Consider the following 26075-nt stretch of genomic DNA (forward strand, 5'->3'; position numbering starts at 1 on the left):
TACCCCCCTTGTCCACTAGGACAAGGGGGGGTACTGCAGCTGACCTATTAAACCATTTTTGGTTTAATAGGTCAGGTTTACCTTCATGACAACTATGGGGGTGTGATTTTTTTATTCTTACTCGCCAGTTTAAAAGTAATTTAATCTCGAAATCCTGCATCTTTAGGGGTGTGTCCTTTTGATTGACAGGTATCTGATCTCCCGCTTCAAGTAAGAAGAACGTTGAACAACCGCAGTTTTTAGCCGGTTGACAACGTGACTTAGCTTTAGCCCGTTTTCCTCCATTAGCTGGTTATCTCCTGTTAGCTCCATGTTAGCTTGGTTAGCTTTTCGCTACAGGCAGCTCGGAGTTCGCTCGATGTAATTCATCCACCATTACGCTCACAGGCCCCCTCTCAGCTCTACCTCTTTGCCCATATATGTATTTTCCAGGCGAGATAACACGCATTCCCCTGCCAAGATGGTGATGGTAGGAACCGCCCACCGAGCTTCAATTCCTCTTCAGAAACCTATGGGTGACGTCACAGAGGTTGAATCCGTCCATCTTTTTACATACAGTCTATGAGTGCAACACAGCTTGCAGGAACGCAGAATGCCACTGGTGTTTCTCTCTTTTTTTTTTTTTTACTCATGGCTAATCTGTTTATGGATGATTAGAGAGTGACTGTGCTCAGTTTGACGGGTTTCAGTCCAGATTTCACTCACCAATCCTAAACATCCCATGGTGTGTTCCCGTTAGCATGCCCAATGTTGGCCTGTGCAAACCCTATGTGGCATTGCCTTAAGGCCACACGGACTCCCTGGGCTACCACATAATACTCAAATTGACTCAGATAATAACAGCCTATTATCCTGCTGACTCGTTGTGAAGGCTAACATGACTTCAGTAAGTAAATAAGGCAGTTTGGAATAGTGCCCACAAACTGATTTAAACACAGCTGGGAAAGATTATTCTGACTTGCATTTTTATTATGGATCATTTATTAGTTCATTTAAGTTACTAGATAGATAAGACAATAAAATGACACCAGGCTATGTATTTATGATGGTGGGCAAGCAGCAAATGCAGTTCAGTAAACTTGTGGATAACATAAGCTCACGGGAAATCCCAAATGTATCCCATTTCTAGTATTATCATTGTTATTACATCTGAGAGTTTATCTGCATGCTAGCAAAACGTAGTAGAAGCTGTGTATTAAAATTTCATCAGAATACAGAAACGTAAAGTTGAAATCACTAACTTTTGAAGATGATTTAAATATATATCCAGCTATGTTTCATTCTCATCCAATCAGAGATGAAGTCTCACACTGCTCTCGTGTGACAGAGTGGCCACTTTCTTGAAAAACAAGTTCAGTCAAATTTGAAATAAAGCTGCATTTTTTCTGATGCAATCTAATAAGACTGCAACACCAGGGTCTGTGCCATTGCATAAGCATGTGTCACCAGCAATGTCTATCTGTTTGAGCTTAGAGTAAACTCCTATTGTGCTGTTTAAATGTTTGCCTGTTGGATGTCATACGGCTTGAATGAGCAATGCAAATGTTTTGCAACTTGGAATTTTGCATGTAAAGCCCCTCTCTTGCTAAGTTATTTAAAATGGCACTTTTACAAGTTTCAGACAAAGGACCTGCTGTATGAGACTGTACCAAAAAGGAAGCAGTTGGTTGAAATGAAATACCTTTCCTCGGGCATGCATGGCATCACTGCTGCCTCTATGTGGTTTCACATTCTCAGGGGAGCCTGCAGGTTTGATATGTGTGAAGAATAAGCCTTTTTTTTTTTTTTTTTTTTTTTTTTTTTAATAAGTCAGCAAATCGCCCAATCTTTCTTTGTACAAAACACATGATTGTCTAATGTCTAGATCACTCCCAAATAGCAATTCCCAGATTATCTGATATCATCATTGTTCACTTAGGATGGCTTTGCGCAGCAGTTTTTCTCCATTTTTGTTGCAAAAAAAAAAAGGATAATTATTAATTATTTTGCTAGAGGTGCCCACGGCAAGCCAGCCTGACACTAGACTGCCCTTTACTTCTCAAAGCTGCATGTGTTCATCTTCTGCTGATAGTTGTAATGACTTTATAGTTGTGTATCCAAAACTACTAATGTCCAAAGTTTGCTCACATTTCAACCTTGACAGAATAGTACCAGTCGATGTGGTGTCTGGAACATGGGATGACTAATAAAAAAATAAATCTCATTGTGATCACCACAGATGACTTAAAGTGATCAAAGCTTGTTCCCGATGAAGCCACCTAAAGTACAATAAAGCTGCTTATGATTGAAAACATGTGATGCAGAGAATTTTGATCCACACCCTCATTATTGTTCCATAATTGAGAAAATGCTTTTCTTTGGGTCTCAAGTTCTGAAGGATGAAAAAATTAATAGCTTAATAATAGCAAACATTTCACAATAGGAACTCATTATTATCCTCAAGAAATAAATAAATAAAAGGTTCATACAGGACCAGTGTATGACTACTGAAAGCAAACTCCCATTTCATCTTACTTGTTATCACTTGTTTTCAGAAATTCTTGTACTCTGCTCCAATAATTCTGTTTGTAAATGTACAAGAATAAAATGCTTCTGCGCATCAACAGTGACTTAAATGTTTTACACACTTCAATCTTGTTTACAGCTCATCATGTTGCCATTTCACCATGCACAAAACCTGAATCTCACCAAAAAGATCACAGGGGGACACCCGATCAGGGCTATCGCTGTGGAAAGTTTGCGTTTGTTCCCACCGCTATAGGTTCCCGCTGATTTGCTGGCATATTTGCACAGACCCAACTTCTGGATCCCCCACTCAGCCACCTTTAAAAAAAAGAAGATAAAGTTATTAAAACTGTATAATCCACAGCACTGGAGTAATAATATCACGATGGATGGGGTTTTGCCTTTGTTCTCATGCAAGTTTAAGCTCTGAGCTTGTCAAGGACAATGCACAACAGCTGTTAGATCTTACTCGCTGCTGAAAGACCTTACTGTTCTCCCAGCAGCATTATCAACATATAGTATTTAGGTGCTACAATGTTATAGCCTGTGGGACTTATTGTGCAGCACATTTCTGTCAAATACATGTATATTGATGCATCAATGGAACAACACATGCTTTAAGTTAGGATAAGCATGAGCCTCGAAAAGTATATATGTAACAATGGACCACAAAGCCATCTAGAGTTATGCTGGCGGCATAGAACTGTGTCTCTTTCCATTGCAGCAAGACATCAAAGCCTTGGCACCAGGTCTGAGGCCCATGGTCACCGCCAACCCCCTTCCTCTTTTGATGTTCCTGCTGCAGAAGCAGGCAGTGTGAGCAGGGAGGACGCCTAGGGCAGGCCACACCATTGGGCATTGTGAATAATGTAGAGCCATAACCCGCAGCTGCTGCTTTTCTTCAACTGGCCATTTTTCATTATGCATGGCTTCTCCCATCGAGGTTATCTATCTTCAACATGTATTTCAGTTTACCCTACACGCATTCTAATAGGCAAGTGGTCTGATGCTGAATGAAAAACAGAATCAAACAATAAACGAACCACAAAAATAACCTTCATAAAGCGAATTAATTGGCAACGTTCAATGGGTTTACTCATTTTGTAGTGTCGCACTTCAGACTGACAGCACTGTGCAAGAAAGGACAACATGCTGTAATTACCATGGCAACCTCTTTTTCAGGTACCCCTCTTAAGCGGGCATAAAACTCCAGATGCTCTCGTCCATTCAGAAGGTCATCAATGGCATCAAACTGAGGACAATAGCCCATATTCTGGTGAACATCCCTCATTTCTGTTCGTATGCTGGGAAGGAGACATAAAAAAATGACAAAAGAAAGGATTCCATTAATGTTTAAAAAGAAATATTTGAGGATTAAATATGTTTTTAGAAGCGTCATAATGCACAAGACTTAGAAAAACTATTTTGTTTTGACTATATTCCAGAAATCTGATTAATATTGATCAGAAGCTAGTAAATATTCATAATATCTTATTTACTAACTTGTACACTGGGAAAGCTACCACCTACCACCTCACCTCTTTACACACATTCATACAGCACATCTATGTTTTGTTATACTAAGGCCTTGGCCACACGTTACAGGGTATCTCACAAAACGAGGATAAAAGTGAGACCAAAGTGAAGATTTACGAATGCTAAGTTTCTCCCTCTGCATATGGACATACGTAACCGAGGTTTTAGGTTTTGAAACATCACTGCCTGCGACAAAAAATGCTCAACGACACATGTGTGACTAGTGTTTACACTCAGAAATGACATGGATGCACTTTGAATGTATTTAATGTGCTTATGCAGTTAGGTATGGATAGATTTTTTAAAAATACGAGGTGGTGTGGACTTGTGGTTTTGTGGTGATACAAAAGCCTGGCTATGTGTGGATATGGTCAAAGGGCTTTTACACTTGTTCATACCCTGATCGACACATCGGGAGGCAACATGGACGCTGCTAATTGTAATTATGGTTTGGTAGTAGGATAGCACCTTTCCAGTCATGGCAACCACTCAAAGCGCTTTACGCTAAATGTCACATTCACCCAATCGCTCACACACTCATACACACTTATACCCCAATAAGCACATTGGGGGGAAACTTGGGGTTCAGTGTCTTGCCAAAGGACACTTTGGCAAATAGTTATGGGAAGCCAACTTTTCCAACTTTCTAGTTGTAAGACGACTGCTCTTCTTCTGGAGCCATAGTTCCCTGTGTCACTCTTTCTGAAATTCTTCTTCTTAAGTTTATTTCAAACATGTTCTTTCATTTACAATATTCATATCTTCACATTTAATGTCTGAAAAGGAGCAGGCAAAAAGGCTTAACTTTTATAACCCTACTGGGAGTATTTCCCTTCACATGCTGTACTTTCCTCCTAATCTAATGTTAGTGAGTTAGTATTTATATTAACAATAATAATGGGATTAATGTCATTTCCTGCCACCAATGGTCAACCACAGCGGGGAGCATGATAATTTGATGTTTCTTATGCTGCTGAATTTAAACTGGTAAACTGAAAGTTGCAGTGATTTACTCTTCTGGTTGGTTGTTTTTAGCTTAATGTATAGATAATGACATTTGTGGAATCAGGAACAAACCGTGTCACAATTCATTTGAGACAAGTAAACATAAGTCTACTTATCCCCTCGAACAAGCTCTACACTAACCATCACAATGGCTATGGTTCATACAGAATTAATTATCTGGAATGAAATTTTTCTGAAATAAAGCATTCCCCTTCATGTTTTGGAAATAGTCATTTCAAAATTAAGTGTACATGGAAAACACATTAAATTGCCTATACATAATTCCACTTTAGATCTGGGAGCTGGGAAGGGTTCTGATTGGCAGACATGACACACTTACATGTATCAAAAATAAATAAAATGTACTTCCTGCTTCTTTTCTTTTACTTTCTTTTCTGATTTACAATGGAAGAGCACATAATAAGTACAGGTTTGGTTTTTATTATAATTTTTTAACAAATGAGCAGAGTACTTCACTATGTTTTAGCAGATGAAGCGGATAAGGAAGAAAGAAGGAAGAAGAAGATTACCAGAGAAGGAAGACAGCAGACTGTACAGAACATGAGTGTCATCACAACAGGACAAGGGACCAAGCATGACCTCAGCAATGACAATGACTGCAATTAACTTAAATTGTGGTTTAAGATGGAAGGTATACATGACACAGAATTGAATTAATTTGGATTTAAAATATGAATAAACCAGCCAGTAATAAGTTTAATTCAGAATTGTCATTTTAATTCAGAATTAGGTGTTCACATCGTAACTTTTGATGTCTTTAAAGTGGATTAAGCTTTCATTCTGAATGAAAAAAGATTTTAAAAAATTGAAACTGTCATGTAAACATAGCCAGTATATGTGGGAATATTGCTTTTATTTTGGCAAATACAGTTATTAACAGTATACCTGCTGCTTGGTCAGTGACACTTTCTATTTGGCTCCATATGTATTGCAAACCAGTTTTATGTAAAAAAAAAAAAAAAAACGAAACCTTTTTGCAATCTTATTTACAAAAATTTAAAGAAAAAGATTAAAAAAGTCATCAAACTAAAGAAACAGCCAACTTTAATTGTATCATTGGACCTCAACATATTCTTATAACTTTATCTAAATTCACAAATTCCACACTGAATTGACTTGATGCAATTAGGAAGACACACGCTATATAAGCTCTCCCAGTTGAAGCTGTATGTCAAAGAGCACAAATGACTGCACCACTGAACAGGAAAAGGATTCAGCAACATTGTATGATTGAGAGGAAAAAACGGCTTCTGGTCAGAAAGGTAAACAATGATCAGCGCAGTGCTCCATCTTCAACGCAGACAGGCCAGACACAAGTCATTCCTCACTGAAAGAACTTAAACACCAAATCCATTTGAAGCAAAATCCTGTGCTCTGGTGGGTTAAAGATTTAACTACATGGCTGCAATTCCCATGAGTTAGGAGGAATGCGGAGGAAGAAGACACCAAACATCACCTTATTAATACGGTATTGTTCCTACAAGCTTTGTGACGGAAGCGGTTTCCTTTATTTACTGTGTCTGACAGACAGGCTCTATACAGATTGATGCAGAAAGAATATAAAGCGATGCTGACTGCAGATCTTCATCCTGATTGCTCATATTCCCAGAGTCCTCGGTTAAAGAAAAAGGTTTACATTTAAGCAAAATGATTCCTTGGAACATATCACCAAGAAACAAAGGACTTGGCTTTTGGAATATTATATAAAAGTCTAAAATATACATATATATATATATATATATATATATATATATATATATATATATATATATATATATATATATATATATAAGCACAGCAGTTTTGGAGAGAGCTGAGAAAAGCAGTGAGTAAATTAACAGAATAATCTTCTATGAGTCTTGGCCAAGTCTCCTAGAGGGTAAAGTTTGTGACTGCCAACACTGTTTAAGCCATTTTAGATGCTTAAGTGTCTAAAGAGATGTATTAACCTGTTTTAACCTTTTTAAAGGGATGTAACTGATCGTTTCATCAAGGCCATACTAAAAGCAGGTCTGCAACAAGTAATAAACAAAGAGAAAAATCAGGGAACAATGAGCGGTATGACTAAATCTATTGCTAATTACCGCTGTGTTGAAATAATTAAAGGTATTAGCCTTGTAGCAGTTTGTAGCTTTGACATTTCTACCAACAAACAAAACAAACCTTGGAGTTTTTTTTTCTTCTTTTCTTGGTTGTTTATTATATATTTTTGCTTTTGTGTTACAATGGTGTTTGTTGCAGCATGAGTTGCTTGTCACAGGAAGCATGGCAACAGTTTCTCACCAACATGCCCTAATGCCAAGGACAAACAGCAGTTGTACAAGCATTGCAGGAAACCTTTTCACAAACGCAGCTTTTTTTTTTTTTTTTTCACACTCCTTGCCAAAACAGTGAGAAAATAACAACATGAAAACGCATCTGTCTGTCTTTTTTTTTTTTAGCACTTATGGTCTTAGATTTTTTTTCTTTGATCACTTTCGCCCACATTAATCAGAGTTATCAGTGCTGCGTAGACCCTCCTGGTAATTTAACTCACTTTCTTTGTTAAACACAAAGTCAATTACCAGATACATAAAAGAACCACTACATCTACTATTGCAACGCACGACCTGCTGCATCTCAACCACACATGAATAAGGTGCTCTGGCGACGCACGCCAAGGCATAGGAACACAGCTGTTTGTTCCGAAAACTAGGAAACGGCAAGCTTACTTTCGCTCAAGTGCTTCGCTCTAATATTGTTAGTCTCAACGTACTTCTCTGCAATGTGCAACAATTCTTCATGGCTGATTTTGTAAGGGTGAGGCAACAAAAAGAAAGGAAAAAAAAAATAGAAGACAGAGCCAGGTACAGGGCAAGGATGTCAAAAGGAATGAAATATGTGCTGGAGCGAGTAGAGCATTGAGCTCCGAATATCACTGAAGAGACAGAACGAAAATGTGTGGGAGAAATACAAAGTCAGAATAGAAAGCAGCGTCGCAGAGAACAGAGTATGTGTATATATATATATATTCCAAAATATATATATATATATATATATATATATATATACATATATAAATATATATGAAACACTACACTCTACAGCTTGAATCTCCATGTGAGCAACCAACCATCTTGGGTGGCTAATTATGATGAGTTACTTGGTGCACTAGTGGGAGCTGGTGCCTCACCTGTATCCATTTAGAAAGGCCTCTCCACTGGAGACGGGGATGTCTCCCGTCAGCATCTTGAACGTGGTGGTTTTCCCAGCTCCGTTGATCCCCAGCAAGCCAAAGCACTAGTGTAGACAATGGGGAGGCATCTGTTAGGAAAACTGTGTTTTGTAGATTTAAATCTCATTGGAAAACACACAGAAGAGAACACAGTTTGAACCGCAGGGGAAAAGTTTTGGATGGAAATGATTGTGTTTTTAATATACTAACTCCTAGACAGCTTGGCAGAAATAAAACACAACTCCTGGATTTAAAGCCAGCGTAGGTATTCTTGCTCAGAGACATTTTTTTCTACTCAGGGTGAAGTGGTTGCTCATCCTGACAGTAGTCTGTACATTTTGTAATCATGAACAATAAGAAATATAGTTAGACCCCTCAGTTTACTGTAAATCTGTAAAAACTCTGACCAATCAAAACGTTCAGACCAAAATGAAGTTGTTCATATCTTATATTTCGTAAGCTCCTTCTCCAGGCTCCCCTCCTCCCCCTCTCGCAATGTATACCTGATAGCCACACCCTGCATATAAATACCATGTTCGGATGAAAATACGAAATAGTGAAGAAGAAACTCAGAAGGTGAACACGGTTGAGAAAATGCAGGAAGGATTCCCCCGGCCTAACTCAGTTTATTTGCCTCCTCCCACCAAAAAGAAAATCGTTGGTGGAAAAACCTGCGAATAAAAAAGCCTTGGATCACGCAAGGAGCAAAACGAGAGGGAAAGGAGCTAAGACAGGGTGCCATTTTTAAATCTAGCTAGCTCCCCAACATTACCTACCCCACTTACCCCTACCCCTACCTACTTAACTGAGGAAATTGCCTTCTATTGGATAATTGCTGCATAGGTGTTTGTCTTTTATCCTGCAACACGCTATTTACTCAAACTGATGCAATTTGTTCTCATTACCTAAACAACCATGTGGAAAGTCACATCCTGTGATTGCAGAAAATGTTAGTCTGGGGCAAATCATTGACATGCGTCAAGCAGAGACAGCATCAAAGGAGTTTGTAGGAACTCCCAAAACTGCCTAGCACATTATTAAAAAATGTGGAAAACAGCTTTAATTCAAATTCTGAATCATGGTGGTCTGCTGCCATTTTAAATATTTGGTGAAATCAAATAATATAAACAGCAAAAGTAAGAGTCAGAACTATGTTTAATAGTAAAATTAAGAGCATATCTTAGATGCTCAGGGGATTGGGACTGAACAGCTGTGTAGTAAAAACAGTATACAATGAGGCTGACAAGAGAAAATTGCTTTATGGAGCAGAGATATTGGACTCTTGCGCAATGGAAAAAGGTCATGTGGTCTTATGAGTCCAGATCGACCTTGTACCAAAGTGATTGGTGCATTAGGATAACAAGAGAGGCAGATAATGTGAGGTAACCATCATTCCTAGTGCCTCCTGCAGAAGCCTGTACGGGCTGTACTATGATCTGGGGTTGCTGCATTCGGTCAGGTCCAGATTCAACAACATTATGAGTCCAAAGAACGAGGAGAGCTGACTAACTAAACACACTGAACGAGCAGGTTTTTCCATCACCTGACTTTTTCTTTTTCTGGTAGAGGCATTTTCCAGCACAACAATTTCAGGAATTAAGTGGCCACCATCGAGTCTAGATCTGAACCCACTGAGAATCTTTGGGATGTGCTGGAGAAGAAGACATTGCAAAAAGACATTGGCGAAAACTGACATTGCAGAAGCTTAACAGCAACGCCACAGTAAATGCTGCTGCAATCAAAGCTAAAGGCAGTCCAAGGAAATATTAGTGTGTGACCTTTTTTCCTTTGGTTACCTTGGTGAGTTTCCTTTCTTTTTGGTCAGGTAGTGTGTAATGAAGTGTTGATAGACTGCATAAATATCTATTTATTGCACATAATTCAAAGTACTGTTTACAGAGTATGCATGACAGCCATGCACATACCGGTACTGTAAATAGACTATTGAAGCACTTTCTAGTCATATGTTTACCACTTAAAATGAGTCAGATTGACCCAATCTCACACACATTCATGCAGCACTTCTGTTGACAGTATACTTTACTTTGTCACACACATTCATATCCCAATTTTGAATGTCATTAAGAAACATTAGATGAAAAACACAGTGTAGAGTGTTTTTTGTTTTTTTTTTCCAAATGACACTAGGGGGTATAAGTCTAGGGAAGCCTGGTATCGATCCACAGGCCCTACAATTCCTGTCAACTGCTCTGTGAAAACCCCACATGTCTCAGAAGCCTTTGTTCTTGCTTCTATAAATTGCTTCAACAGGCAGCATCGTCTAATGCTGCTAATTTTACAACTTCCACATGACAGGAAGTTGTCTCTGTGGAGCCCTGCAGTCATGTGACCCCTCCTTAGGTAGTCAGGCATAAATATTTCATTTCTGTCATTCATTGATCCGTGCTTGTTTGTGACCTGTGATTGTGAATGCACAGAGGAAGGCTAAGCTTGATGTAAATAATGCATGGAAATGCGGTGTGTGATTAGCAGAGCCCCAAGAATCGCAATATTCGCCTGGCATTTACATTGAGCTTTGAGTAAACACTGGCAGGGAGGACAGATACCAGCAGAAAGCTCATTGAGCACGAATGACTGTCAGCTTTTTAGATTGTGTTTAAACCACGCTTTGAGCAGAGCAGTGTGGGTGAGCGGCTGCTTAAGCCATGAGCAATGTACACCATGTTATAATAAGATCCTTTACACAGGCAGTTGGTCCATTTCAGTCTGTTGCTTTTGTCTAATGTGGTTTTCCATTCCAGATTACGAGTACACAGAAATAAATTGGGTTCACATGTGTTTGCTTCACAGTCTCAATTGATCCTCTAAAATGCCTGTTGGTGTATTTTTGTGATTTTTTTTTTTTTTTTTTTTAGCACAGCGCTACTAGATAATGGCAGAAAAGTTAAGAAGATTACTGCTCCTTCTAATGCCGTCTCTAAGAAGTGCTGGGAGGATATTTTGATACGGCTTAGATGGAAAAAAAAGATTGAACCAAATGCTCCTGATTCAGATCTTTAAGAAATAGCAGCAGGTTGTAACTGAAAGCCAAACAAATACTCTCTGCTCTCATTCGTACATTCAGTTTTCCAATCCTGTTCCAACACAGCTTGTTTACATTAACAAACCTCCTCATCAAATTCTTTGCAAGGCAACTAACAAGCAATTCATTCCATTTTGCGTGTTAAAGTATCACTACACACTACCAGTCAAAAGTTTGGACACACGTTCGCATAGGATTTAATGGAAAAGTGTGTCAAAACTATTGAATGGTAGCGCATGAATATCATGTCATTTTCTGAACTGATTACTCCAATTAATGGTCACAGAGAAGCTGGAACCCTATTCGAGCAATCAGTGGGTGAGAGGCAGGGTACACCCCGGACAGGTCGCCAGACCATCAAAGGGCCAACACAGATAGACAAACACTCACTCCAAGAGACAATTCAGAGGAACCAATTAACCTAACATGCATGTCTTTGGATCATGGGAGGAAGCCGGAGTACCCGGAGAGAACCCACACATACATGGGGAGAACATGACAACCACACAAGACGGCCACCATTCGAGCCTTCCCCCCAGCCGAGGCTCAAACAGCAATCTTCTCGTTGCAAGATTTTAGAAGACTACATTAGAACACATCATAATAACAGGATTGACCTTTGCCTAATGCTCATAATCACTGAGCAGAAATTGAATATGTCATAATACGATTTAATGCAGCTACGTAACTGAGGGAATGCAGAGACTGCTGATGTTTAAAAAAAAAAAAAACGCTCAAGACCCACCTTTTTAGTTTAGCTTTTAACTAAGTTTTAACATTCTAATATTAGCCTATATCTATTCTTCTTTTTAGCTAATTTGATTTATTTATATATTTTATATATTTATTTAGTGTTGCTGTGGGGGCTGTCCCTGTCTGGGCGGTCGGGATCCAGCGCTGCAGCCTTACAGTTATGGCATGAGTCCTGTCTGCCTGGACCCGGGGGGCCCCCATGGTGATGTCCTGGGTGGTCGTTGGTGGGGGTAGCCCTTTGTGTAGATGCACCGTGAGGATATTGTTTCCTTATCTGGTACACATGTACCTGGCCATTCGTCTTCTTTTAACTGTTATAGGGGCTAATAGGGCACGGGTGAGGGTGGTTGTGGGTGGGTGTAAGGGGACTATGGATGTATGTGTGTGTTTAATCTGTTTTGATGTAAATTGTTTAATCATGTGAAGCACTTTGTATTGTTTTTCAGCATGAAAAGTGCTACACAAATAAAGTTTGATTTGATTGTACTGTACTGGAGCCCTGACTTTGTACCGTTGTGGCACGTTAGTTCAACTGAACACAAGATATTTGGATTCAGCATCTCTTCCTCCTTCCTCACCAAACCCATGCCATAAAATCATCAATCTTCTTGTTCCAGTCACGCTGTCCGAAAGACAATGAATGAAACGCAGTCCACTGCAGTTGGCCTCCAAATGAGTAACATTCAGTTATTTAGTGTGTTGTATTAATATATACTAGTTATGTATATGTATAATAATTTATTCATTGAGCTTGGTGTGTGTGTGTGTGTTTGTGTGGGCCTTTACAATTGTCACTTTACAATTGTCACCTTCCTCCCCACATGATGATGCTAAATGAAGCATATAATGAAATTCTTTTTAATGAAATATATACTAGGTTGAAGGTAAGAGCAAGAGCCGCCCTCAAAAAAAAAAAGAAAAAAAGAACAAAAAATTCAAGTGTTTTTCTGAAAAGTTTCTTGTGTGATCCAACAGCATCTGGCTCACCTCTGCAGCAGGTACGCCCACACATAGCCTGTCCACAGCAGGGGTGCTCTTCTGAGGGTATACCTGTAGTGAACAGACAATAAAATGAATCAACCAACCAGCCAGAGACAAGGCGGGAGGCGGGGAAGGGTAGGGAGCAGACGGTGAGAACCACAGCAGAGTGGATGGCATGAGAAAACACGGAGCGATAGACCAGAGCAGCAGGGAGGAGGTGAGATGGAAGAAGCAGGTGGCAGGAAGGAGGAGGATGGGAGAGACGGTGAGAGTGGAGAAAACACATTTTAACAAGAACGGATCATTTGCAACAGTCAGAGAGAGCCAGATGGGGAAAGCTATTAAAAAAAAAGTTAGACACTTGCACAGTACAAAGAAGTAGAGAACATTAAAATCAGTATTTCTGATGAGGTAATCCATCTTGACTTTGAGTACCACCTTAGCAGTCAAAAAAAACCATCTGCACTCAGAAACTTTTTTTTTTTTTTTAAATCATAGACACTATTTCAGGCACATTTAGTCATCTCAAAGTAAAGTGTGATTACCTTGGGGAAACAAGAACACATATTGTCATTCAACTGAGTGAAAAAAGTATGAAGGTAAAACGTAAGTTTTCCAAAGAGAGAAAAATACAGATTTGCTGCAAATAAGAAATACAGAATTGCAAGTCAGCTTCAACTTATTTTATTAATGACCACATCAACACCCGTTGGACAACAAACACATGCAAACATCTTTAAAATGAAATTCAGGTAAGGCATAATTGCCAAAACTCAGCTGCACACCATCCTTCCCTCCCCAGTTTTCCATAAAGAGATTAAAACCTGCTGGAACTTGAAACCAGCAAAGATCATTCAGCATCAACCTAGGTTATATATTTTTTAAACCTTCCCACAGCCCTGATGCAGGTCAATCATAATGTTGTTTTTTTCTTTTCTTTTTTTTTTTTTTTGTTTTAATGCAAGCCCACTTATTCAGAAAATGTCACCAAAATGCAGCTCAGAAATCTTGACTTTTGGCAAACAGTTTTTTTTTTTGTTTTTTTTTTAAAAAAAACCTCCACATGCACACAAACATACGGCAAAATTAGCTATGTAATGCTCAGGGTGTTTTTTTTCCACATCTAAGAATATGCAAGGGCTTGATATGTTTTCAAGCTAACTTAAAAGCACTGTTGTTCTGTTCCTGCATGAAAGACAAGACGCCGCCTTTGTTGCCTCTGCCGAGTGTGACAGTTGAGACATTTAGCATACAAAAATCAAGGACAACGCTGTGGCCCTTGAAGCCATGAAAGGCTGGTTATTTTGATGTTTTTTTTGTTTAAAACTTGCAAATATACTTCTCTATTGTTGTTGCTCCATATGTGTTACAGCAACGTTGTGTCATTATAAAACCTAAATAAGTCATATAAAATGAGTGACAGCTCTTGCGACACACATGACGCATCCATTCCTTATATAAAATCTGTAAACCAAATGTCCTCCATTAAAGAGAGGCAGCTGTATTCAGAATGTTCCCCACAAATACAGATTTAGGACAACCACTCGAAGCCTGACAAACAATGACTCTACATTTATTGCGCAGTTGGTAAATCAAAGACATCTGATAAAAGCAGGAGTTGCAGAGATCCATCAGTGTTTTAGGACAATCTGGCAGTCGCACTCAAAGCACATCAATCTGGATCACATATACTATCTTTCGGTGATCATTTTTAGTGCAAAAGCCACATCAAAGCATCAGATATATGTATGGAAGTAAGCAATTAAAGGATAATTTCCCTTTGACTTGAGTACCAGCCCAGCTGTCACAATAAGCAGGGTTATTCTAATCAGATGAGACAGGAGAGAAACTGGCATGGCAGCTGCTGTGCAAAAAAACCCCTAAATATGGATTTAGGTTTTAGACGTAGCAGATTTTAGCTCTAGATGACATATTTTTGTAGATACAAATGGAAATACGCAGCTGTGTTTAATCCCCGTTGGCTCACCAGTGTTCGCTCCATTCACTGGACAGGTTTTTTTCAAAAGGATGCTATTGTTAAGGACACAAAGAAGGTCATCCTCATTGGTTTTGCTCAGCACTCTTTAGGTCCTGATTAGTGTCTCATAGGTGATTAATAAATGTGAATTTATTAGTTATTCTTTTTAAATGAAGACAATATTTTTACCAACTTTTATTGTGTAAGCGGACTTTGTGTTTAAAATGAAAATTATGTTCGGCGAAAACTGTGTTCATTGGTAAGCTGTTCAGATTTGCTGGTTAAATTTACACCCCTGCAAAGTTATCTTGCCTCCTCTCTCTTTCTGTATTTCAGGATAATACAACACAGATGATGCTGCATTCACTGCACATCAGAAGTAAGTGTTTAGGATATTTTCTGTTGCTTCAACAGTTTTTGTTTCATCATGAATTATAAACTTAAAAAAAGTGAAAGTGAGTGGGGTATTTTCAAATTAGTCAAAAACGAGCTTTAAACAAAATATGTAATATTTCCAAAGTGAAAGTAATCAAATCATCTTTGATTTTGCATGAATGTCAATAAATTACTAGTTGTTATAACTTGTGAACACTTGTCATTTTAAGACAACATGATTAAATTTTACCAGACTCATGTGCCTCAAAGAGAGGAGATCTCAAACCATCTCAGAAACTGGGCCAGCAAAAGACCGCAATGTATGAAAAGAAAGTTAAATTAATAGTATTTAAAGTTATTACAAATTAGGCTTTTCTCTTTTGGATATTTCTTCTCATATGCTGTTTTAAAGCAGACTTGTAATGCAATACTATATATATATATATATATATATATATATATATATATATACATACATACATACATACATACATACATACATACATACATACATACATACATACATACATACATACATACATACATACATACATACATGGAAACTGGACCAACTTAATTTACATGAGTTGGATCAACTTTTGTAAAAGGAATATATATTGTTTTATTGTTGTGAAATTGGTTGATCAACTCTGTTTAATAGGAATTAAACCAAATATATTAAATTAACAAGACAAATTAAAATGTTGAATTGAGATGGACACACATTTTAAATTGGACCAAATAAAACTAAAGTCGATAAATAGCTCTAAAAGAGCAGGGCAGTCAGTAATTAAGTTAAGCTTTAACTCAGTATTAAGCTAGAATAACAGATTGGGTGATGTTAAAATGAAATAAAATATTCATTAATCTATGTTTTTCTAATGTTCAAAGACATTTTGTAGGTATAAATCTTTTTTTTTTTTTTTTTTTTCTTGTCCAGCATTTAAGCAAGCAGACTGATGTTCTGGATGCTGACTTCTGCTGAGCAAATTTATTTTGCCAAGGGGAGCTTTTATAGATATCAAGATTCCCTTGTATTTGTGGATTCTTATTTTATTTTTCTATTTGTTTTGGATAATTGTATTACAGAGTTTATGCTGCTGGACCGGACCGGAAAGGATAGAAAAGGGACAGAAAGAGGACAGAAAAGAAAACAGAGAAAACAAGAGAAAGAGATCAAGGCATACACGTATATGCACATACATACCCACCCATAGGTGTAAACCTAATTTATCAGCTAATAATGCTCTACTACTGTGGATAAAACAACAACAACAAAAAAACAAACAACAAAGGGGATTGGATTCCTATTTGGCATTCTTGCATTTACCAGTTGGGAGTTGCCTCTTTTAATTTACCACTAAACATACAAACAACACGTCACCAGAAAGTGTAATTATGAAAAAAAGCAATAAAAATTGAGCAAAGGTGAAGTACAGAGTATATGGGGACAAAATGCGAAGAACAAATTACAACATGAATTTTTAAATAAGTTATCACTTAAGCCTCCTCTGTCCGATCCATGTGCATGTTTTTACTTCCTATAGCAGTTCAACAAATCACACAGAATGAAACAATGTCTAAAACTCAAATCCTCAGCCTTCCAGCTGTCCATGGTTAAAGAGCAAACAAGGAAAATGGAAATATTTGTGACTAAATTTTAGTTGTTTATCCACAGTTTTGATGTTTTGTTTGAGCACTTAGGCTGTTTATTGTATTCTCTCTCTTGCTGTAATGTACAAGGGTAATTGGATACTACAGATCTCAAAAAGGGCAAACCCGACGAAGAGAGGAGTGGATCAGGTGTCCTCATGTCCATTTATATGCTGACCTGAACAGAGGTTTAAATTAATAATAGAAAAATGTCCATCTATCATTTTCACCCAAACGTGTCACAGACATGTTTATCAAGACGTGACTGAATTGTGTCAGCTCAAAAAAAAAAAAAAAGGAAATATTATTTTAACATTTAAACATTATCTTCTTTACTTTTGCTTTTGGTCATGTAGCTAAACACAAGAAAGAACCATGAAACCTACCAAAAATCTCAATAGTCATTCAGTGACAAAAAATACTAACACACAAAAAAAAAATTTAGATGAAAATAATGAAAAAAAATACTTAGAAATTTAAGGTATAAAACACTCAATATAAAGATTTTTTTTACAGACAAATCTAAAAAAAAAAAAAACAATCAAAAGAAAAACTTGCATCCACAACCTCTAAAAATGGACACTGAATATAAACGTTCATAGAGACGAAGGCGTTTGTGTTTACTTAATAAACTGTTATCAAACAAGTCCCATTTGTACCTCTTCAAGGCCAAGAGTACACATTCTTCCATCAGATTACCTGCAGCGTGCCAACGGAGTAAAAACAAACCATCTGTTGTGAAGCTCTTTAAAACTGCTTGAAGACTGACAGCTGCGGACAGACAAACTTCTATTACAGATCAAAATCCTCCATCGATTACAGTACCGATGCTAACGCCGGGGCAAAGTGGAGGCTAGCAGGTGGGGCTCAAAGCAAATTTCTGTTCAGAGTTGCAGGAAAAGGAAAGGGGAGGAGTGGGAATCTGACACCTGATTGATGGCCTGTCGATCGCTTCAGGGGCATGTTTAGATTTATGACAGGGATTGGCCTGTGGCGGATGGCCACTGAAGCCGTGCACTCATTGATCAATTTGTTATCTTCTCCCCAAATGGATGGGGCCCAGCTGCTGTGGGAGTCAATGAGGGCACTGCATGAAGAATCCTGATGCTTTCTGCCAATGCTCTGCTGCTTCTCTGTGGTGATGGGCTGCTGTCTCATCTCAGAGACATACTGTCAGCTATGAAGGTGTTCAGCGGCTGAACTGCTTGTCAACAGAAGCTGCGCAATCAAATCAAACATATCTGGCACTGTTTTTTTATGGTTTTTTTTTTATACGTGTAGTTTAGTACATCTTTGTGTTATTAAACTGCTTTTTAAAAAAGTGCAGTTTTGAAGTTCAACAAGTATAACCTGGAAAAGGAACAATCCTACAACTGTCCGAAATGTTTCACCTTGCAAGAAGATTTGTAATACATTAACCCTCCAACGGTTTCGCTCAGTGCTTGTTCAGTAATTATCCCGGAAAGTGTGGTGCACGACTGTGCGAGTGAGCAATAAGTGCAAGATTAAGTATGGAGAGAATGAGGAAACCAAGGGAGAAAAGGAGTGGGAAAAAAAAAAAAGGTGATAAGAAGCAAAAGGCTGTTAGATCATCCAGCTGTCGGTGCTGGAGGTGCGAAGCAGGCTGCTGCCATGACACCTCCCGCTGCCTCGATGCCCAAAGGGAGGGAACATCTGCTGATAGAGGAAACGTTAATCTTACTGCTGTTGTGAGACACACACACACACACACACACACACACACCGCTAACACGCACGCGACTTCACCTACTGCGACAAGAAAAGGGGAAGGAGTCATTGACGAGCTGCACACCTTAAAAAAAAAAAAAAAAAAAAAAAAAAGCCCATCTTGTTTGGCTTTCATGCCCTGTTGTAAAGTCCTGAATGTGAATAGCTGCACTTAAGCTTCTTGTCTTTTCCATTTACCCTGCAGGTGGCGGAAGAAATGCAGGTGTGCATGCATTGAAAAAAAAAAAAAAAAAAAAAAAAAAAAAAAAAAGTTGGAAAGAAACTCCCACCTACAAATTTTTACATGCGTAAATAAAAACAAAGATTTTTCTCATTGTAATAAAAAAAAAAAAAAAATTAAAAAAAAAAAATTAATAAATAAATAAAAAAATCATGAAAAACATCTGGGTCGTGCAGTTATACAAAAAAACATGTTGAATGAAAGCCGTGAGACAGGAAATAAAAAATCTGAGCATGCTGAAAACCAAACATGGATGATTATGTCAAGGAGTTATTGACAGAAGGAAAAATTAAGAGCTCATATGACAAAGTTCCTTCTTCAGATTAGAAAAGGTTGTTTTGTACTTTTGATTATGTTTTCTATACATTTTTAAATACAATCTAATATTTCATGAAAAGAGAGGAGGCTGTGGTTCTACAGGCATCAGGGTCTCATTCAAATCAGAAGGTCATCTCTCAGTCCATTTCGACAGAATGAATGCTGTGTATAAACATGTACAGATGAGGCTTGCAGTCCTCAAGGGCTTTCTCTAGTTCGTTTGCTATTCACACAGACGCAGAAAGATAGAGAAAACTGAATAAAAGAAGGGCTAAAATGGTATATGTATCAAGGCAACATACCTTAGTAAGGTCACAAATCCTTAATAAGTCATTTTGAGCTCTGCCTTCATGCACCCTTTCACGTTCACGGGCAACATCAATATCCTCCTGCTCTTCGGACGGTGAATTTGGTGAAACGAGTCTGGTGGAGAAAATCCTGTCGTTAGAAACTTCTCTCATTAAATTAAACAAATTCACTTGACAAGTGATCTCAGTCAAAGTTTGAGCTCAATAAAAAGATTCCCTGTAATTTGTCATAAATAGCAGAAGCCACGGGCAATAGTTTCTATGGCAACCGTAATTTTAGAAAATCAACACAAAACATGCACACGCATGAATAAACATGGAAATAAACATTATTACAGTTTAATTTTGCAGACATCCTGGAATACAACAACTAGTAAAACAACAAATGACCGAACAGAGCTGCGACAGGAACAAACAACCACTTCTACCTTGGTTTGCAGAAGAATTTATACTGGATGAGAATAGTGACGGCAAACATGATAATCCCTTGGATGGACATGGCACAGAGGTTTCTTCCCACCATTTCCCAGCTTAGCGGGTCCTTGAAGCGGTCTTCCCCTGATAAAGGAGGGCCGCAAGAAAGAGAAAAAGGGATGGGAAAACTAAAAATAAAAAGCATGTCATACATCCACACACCTACGCAAGGATAAAAGAAAACAAATAATTTAATGCAATTTTTTTTTTATTTATTATGATCTGTATCATCTCACGACGGCCCTGTGAAGAAGCTGCGGGAACGATTTACCAGACACTTTGTCAAAACAAGATTTAGCATCATGCAAGTTTTCTTTCATGACCAGCCAAATGTGCATCTTTGCTAAAGTTTGCCAGCTCTTTGAAGCGTCTCTAAGACATACTTATTGTTGCGGTTTAAAATGTCACATTGCTTTAGCAGGAAAAGAAACTGTCACCCATGTCATGCAAAGACATTGTTGACACCCCCCCCCCCCCCCCCCCCCTTCCCTTTTCCTCCATGTTGAAGTCTTTAATGGCAAATGAACAGAGAAGTAAAGCGGTTACAAGCTTCTGTACTAATGTGCACTCTCTCCATCTTTCCTCCTCCTCTCAGCCTCTACAACCCTTGAGCATGAGGGGGGGGGGGGGGGGGGGGGGGGGTAGTAAGGAGACAAGAAAAACGAAAGCGCTTTCAGTCTCATTCTCTGGTAAATAGCCCCCTCTCCACACCAGCCCCTTTTAAGTTGTGATTGCTTTTCTCTCCCTGCTCTCCACCACTGCCGCAATGATTCCTCAAACCACTATTTCCTGCTCCATCTCTCAACAGATAAGACTCCTCTTCCTCTTTCATGTGCCTCTTTGCCTCTTGATGGGCCCCCTCAACCCAGGGTCCGCCTCCACAGCCGCCGTTCAACTCCTCTTCCTGTCTAAATTTAACTCCTGTTAAGAGAAGAGCTTTAGTGGAGGTGTGAGACCTGTCTTACTGGTCAAATATTTTCTCCCTGTAGAGCTCACACTTTGGATGAAATGTTATGGGGGCCCATTGAAAAGAAAAGCTGAATTCAGTCTGTTTGGGAAAGGTTTTGGAGGAATGTGCTGGTGAAGTTATTTTCAGCTATTATTGTGTATTTTAATGACTAGGCTTTAAGCTACACCTGGAGGGAGGGTGTCTGTGTCTGTGTGTGTGTGTGTGTGTGTGTGGGGGGGGGGGGGTTAATGTTTTCATATTTTTCTACTGATGAAACAACATGCTTGCACAAAGAAACACAGCAACACAACACACCTGTCCATGTTTCTTAGCATAAAGGAATATAAAACTTTTAGCACATAAACATAAAACCAATTTGGAATTTGAACTGGACCAAAAACTAACAAGGCAAAAGTCTAATTGTCTTCTTCATTAGTCCTGAGGTTCTGTTTATGGAGGTTAAGACTAAGATTTTGGTTCTATGAGGGGCTGCAGTCATGCAGGGTTTCAGTGTTTCTCTGGTCCAACAGACCTGACTCAAATTAATAAGTCATTATGTAGAAATTCATAGGCTGCTGGATAAGTTTTATTTGAACCAGGTGTGTTGGAGCAGGGATGGATTGACTGTGTAGAACTAAACTGAGTAGCCCTGCTAGCATAGGTTTGATACCAGCATGACAGGATAATACTAATAATTGTTATTGTTGTTGCTGTGATTATTGTAATTGTTATTATCTTTATTGTTATAGATAATAACTAAAATTAATAATATCAATTATTGTTGTTATTATTGTTATTAATATTATTGTTGTTGTTATTGTTGCCGTTGTTGTTCGCAAAGGGCTTCAGGTGCAAAAGCCAAAGTATGTGGATAAAAGCCAACCAATAGCTGGTTTTGTTTTGGCTGAACTTCTTTGACATTAGTTTTCTTGAACGTCTGTGTGGGATAAAATGGAATAACAGTTATTTGATCATTTTGTTACATTGTTGATGTTGTTGTTTGGCATTGCTTACAAACATAAGCTTAAGTTTATCTGTCTTAGTTCTGCATTCAGTTTGTTAATACAAACAGTTTAGTTGAACAAAAATGTTTTCTGATAATTATTTTCAACAATATGATTCAATCATTTAAGGCAATATCATTCAATTTGGGTAAAATTTTAAGCAAAAAGTCTCAGTATCGGAGATACTTGCCCTGGATTTATTTGGTATTTGATCAATACTTAAATTGATCAATACTTAAATTGGTAGTATTGCTCCGCTCTAGCCCTGCACTGCAGTATTGCTTAACCAAACATTTAATTGACAAGCCATTGCTGCTTGCATTACTTCTGCATTAGCGATTCATGTCGATTAGATAATTCAATGCTCAGGTTGACGTTATTATCCCACTATCAGATTTGTTTGCCTTTATGTCTCGACTCTCTTGGTGTTTCCTCTCTGTTTATGCTCCCTGAATAGATCTCAGCAGGGTATTGTGTATCAGGTTTGCAGTAATTGGTCTCACCAACTTGCTTATTGTTTGTTGCGTCTTAGAACTTGTCTTTTTTTCGCTGCTCTTTCACTCCAGCTGCTGGAAGGAAATCGGTCCAGAGTCTGGGTCTGTCTGAACTTCCCTCATAGTTACAAAGCAGTTGTCTTTTTCTTTCCCTCAATGCTTCACCATAGGAAATGGCCTGTGTCTTGCTATGATATACTTTGAGGTTAGAGCCTAATACACAGTATTATCCTGATATTTAATGTTATATGTTCAATGTTTTTGTGCTATTTGAAGCAAATTTCAGTGGTAGCCTTAATCATTAGTGTTTAATATTCTCAAATACAGACATTCTCTTGTAGGGTTAATAGATTCTCTTTTCATTTCACATGTTCTTAGATCACATGAGAATATTTTGTGATGTTAACACATTATTTAACATCCAATCCAGTTTGTTCTTTTTTCAATCAATGCATATAACAGCTAGTGTCTGTGAGAACAACTGCATTTTTAAAACTAATAAATTCTATTGAGTAAACAAAACCAAACAAGTCATAAACGTGCCATTGCTTTGCGTTATAGTGATAAATGTGACCAGCAAAACTGCATCCATAAAGGTGACAGAGGTGTTGTCAACTCAAAGTTATTTATTCCTATGAGGATTTTCAAAACAAGGACTTTCAAAATGGAACTAATTACCAGTCTAGCCTAAACGAAACCAGAAATTTAGAACAATACTTATTATTGCATTGTCCTGTCACACCTAGGTGTCAAACTTTCTTTTGTTCCTCCATGACAGGACTTAGCTTATTTTATGGCTGCTCATATCAATCATGTTTTTGTCTTGCTTCATTAGCTTAAAGACCCTATTTGTCATATTTAAGGTATGAACAAGCACCCTGGACTTTAAAGGACTAGTTAATGTTGTTAACCGTTGTTTTTGTATAGGTTGATATTTGGTTGATATAATTCCAAGCTGGTATAACATAATTTTAATGTGTTTTACCATATTCCATATATATGTGTATATATATATATATATATATATATATATATATATATATATATATATATATATATATATATATTTATAGATATACATATACATATACAGACAATAACAATGTGAAAACTGATGCTTCTGTTGCTGATTTAAAGATTCAAAACATCCATGTAAAGCAACAATAAATCTGTGTTTAATGTTTTTATTTCTGTTTTGTGAAGTTATGAATAAATATTAGGTCGAGACAATGTCTACTTATAAATACAATCATGTCCCGAGAGTTTTGTTGCCAACTTTTTCTTTATACCTGCTGTGCGAACTGTTAAATGTCTTACCGAAATTGCTGAATAGCGTCGCCATCGCCTGATTTTTGGCCATGTCAATCAGCCCTCTGCCCAGACAGAAATGTGGGAATATCAGCAGCACCTGCTTCACTATGTTGTTGATTTGGGAGACATTCTGTTGAAGAAAAAGAAAAAAAATCATACAAACAAGCAGACGCGCAGATAAACTGGTAAACGCAGGTAAATGTTATGAATAGTCGAGTCCTGACTGGGGTATTATGCAGCTGAAGTCCAATATGTTGAATATCCATCTTGAATCAGCAGGACCAGACAAGCGAAAATTTTAGAAAACAGCGACGATAATTAACTAACAACCTCCGCTCCATTTGCATGCCGAGCACTGTTGTGTTGTGCAGCTCCAAATGGTACACTCAGGGAACGCAATGCATCAAGGTTCATCTGCCATCTTGATGCTGGAATCCAGCAAACATTGGGGAGCAAACTGTGTGATATGTGGGGAGGCACACATACTGTAAAGTATGCGTAAACACAAACGGATGAGGCGCTGCTCAGGCAAACAGATGTTCATCCTGAAAGTCATAACTGTGGTAGGGGAAGCATCCAGACAACCTTGTCAGAAGCACTCTGTAGCTGCCTTTTTTCTTCTCATAATGCAATACAAAAACAAAAATACAGACACACAAAGTGAAAGCAGACTTTTCAGAATCTCACAAATAATTTAATCTTTTCTTTCGAGGTGAACACTTCCCATTCGCCCCAAATTTTAAGCTAAAATGAATTTATAGAACAAAACGTTGTGAACATGTTTGTTATGGTTAAAACAAATGAGAAAGTTCAGTAATTCAGATTGGACAACAAAGCTGAGGGGAAATAAAAGGCAAAAGGGACTAAATATTACAACATTTGGTGCGGCATAGCGTTGAAAACCAAATTCATGCATTATGCATACTGCTTCATTGCAGTACGGTCTTAAAAGCTCGGGCATACATGGCGAGGGACTATAAATTCATCCATCATGCTTTTGGACCAATCTGTGGAAAGATTAGGAGGACCGGGGATGAAAGCATAGTTTAGTTTTAAGTTTTTATGAGATTTCAGTGTGCAGTAATGACATGCACATGAAACATTAACATTCTGCCAACCTTACAGAAACAAATAACGCAAATAACAGATTTAGAAATAATTTGGTGAAACAAATTTTGTACATGTCTATCTAATTTTTAGTAGACCAGCTCAACATTTCCTCATTGTTGCTTATCTGCGTTTTTCACAGACAGGAGGACATTTTGCTTTCAGTAAGAGAAATGTTTCCTTCTGTTGTTTCAGAAACTTGGTAGCTTCCTGTTCGACTGATCAGATTAAATGGTCCTCTAACGTAACAATTATGACAGAAGCTACACTAAACTGGTGTATTTGCTTCTCCTGCTTACCTCACATCATAAATCTGATCGCATATGTAACAGACCTACTTCTTTCCATTGGTTGGTATATATAAATGTATATAAATGTATATATATATATATATATATACATATATATATATATATATACATATATATATATATATATATATATATATATATATATATATATACACATGTATATATATACACATGTATATATATACATGTATATATATATATATATATATATATATATATATATATATATATATATATATATATATATATATATATATATATATATGTGTGTGTGTGTGTATGTATATGTACAGTATATGTAGACAGACAGACAGACAGACAGACGGACAGATGGACAGATAGATAGATAGATAGATAGATAGATAGATAGATAGATATATATATATATATATATATATAGATAGACAGATAGATAGATAGATAGATAGATAGATAGATAGATAGATAGATAGATAGATAGATAGATAGATAGATAGAGAAGAAAGCAAACTAACCTCCTCTCTTTTGGTTAAAAAACACACATAAGACTTAAGATCAAAAGTGGGAACATGCAAGATTCCTCTTTTTTTCTTGAGTGGGTGGTCAGTGGCTTAGTAACTCATGATGTGAGACCACAGTGGAAAGGCTTCATTGATCATGATGTCAAAGCAAACCCTCAGATGTTCAGTAATAATTTATCGCTCCTTTTATCTACATTTATACATTTGGTTGAAGACTGAGACGTACTGTACAAAGAGCTGCAATCAAGCTGTGAAATTGAAGGCGA

At 37.7% G+C, this 26075-nt stretch overlaps 1 protein-coding gene across 1 annotated transcript in view; it reads right to left on the bottom strand.

The window, feature by feature from the left end:
- LOC306769368 (phospholipid-transporting ATPase ABCA1) overlaps positions 1-26075 on the bottom strand; it is a gene marked incomplete at both ends in the record, with an annotated part of 181952 nt that overhangs the window by 20083 nt on the left and 135794 nt on the right. Inside the window, 7 exons of the mRNA XM_079257951.1 lie at positions 2689-2823; positions 3668-3809; positions 8240-8346; positions 13065-13127; positions 19654-19774; positions 20088-20217; positions 23898-24021. Of these exons, the coding sequence (XP_079114077.1) occupies positions 2689-2823; positions 3668-3809; positions 8240-8346; positions 13065-13127; positions 19654-19774; positions 20088-20217; positions 23898-24021 (822 nt within the window). The remainder of the gene's footprint in view (positions 1-2688; positions 2824-3667; positions 3810-8239; positions 8347-13064; positions 13128-19653; positions 19775-20087; positions 20218-23897; positions 24022-26075) is intronic.

This window comes from Telmatherina bonti (genome assembly GCF_933228915.1).
Source record: "Telmatherina bonti genome assembly, chromosome: 18".
Classification (NCBI taxonomy): Eukaryota; Metazoa; Chordata; class Actinopteri; order Atheriniformes; family Telmatherinidae; genus Telmatherina; species Telmatherina bonti.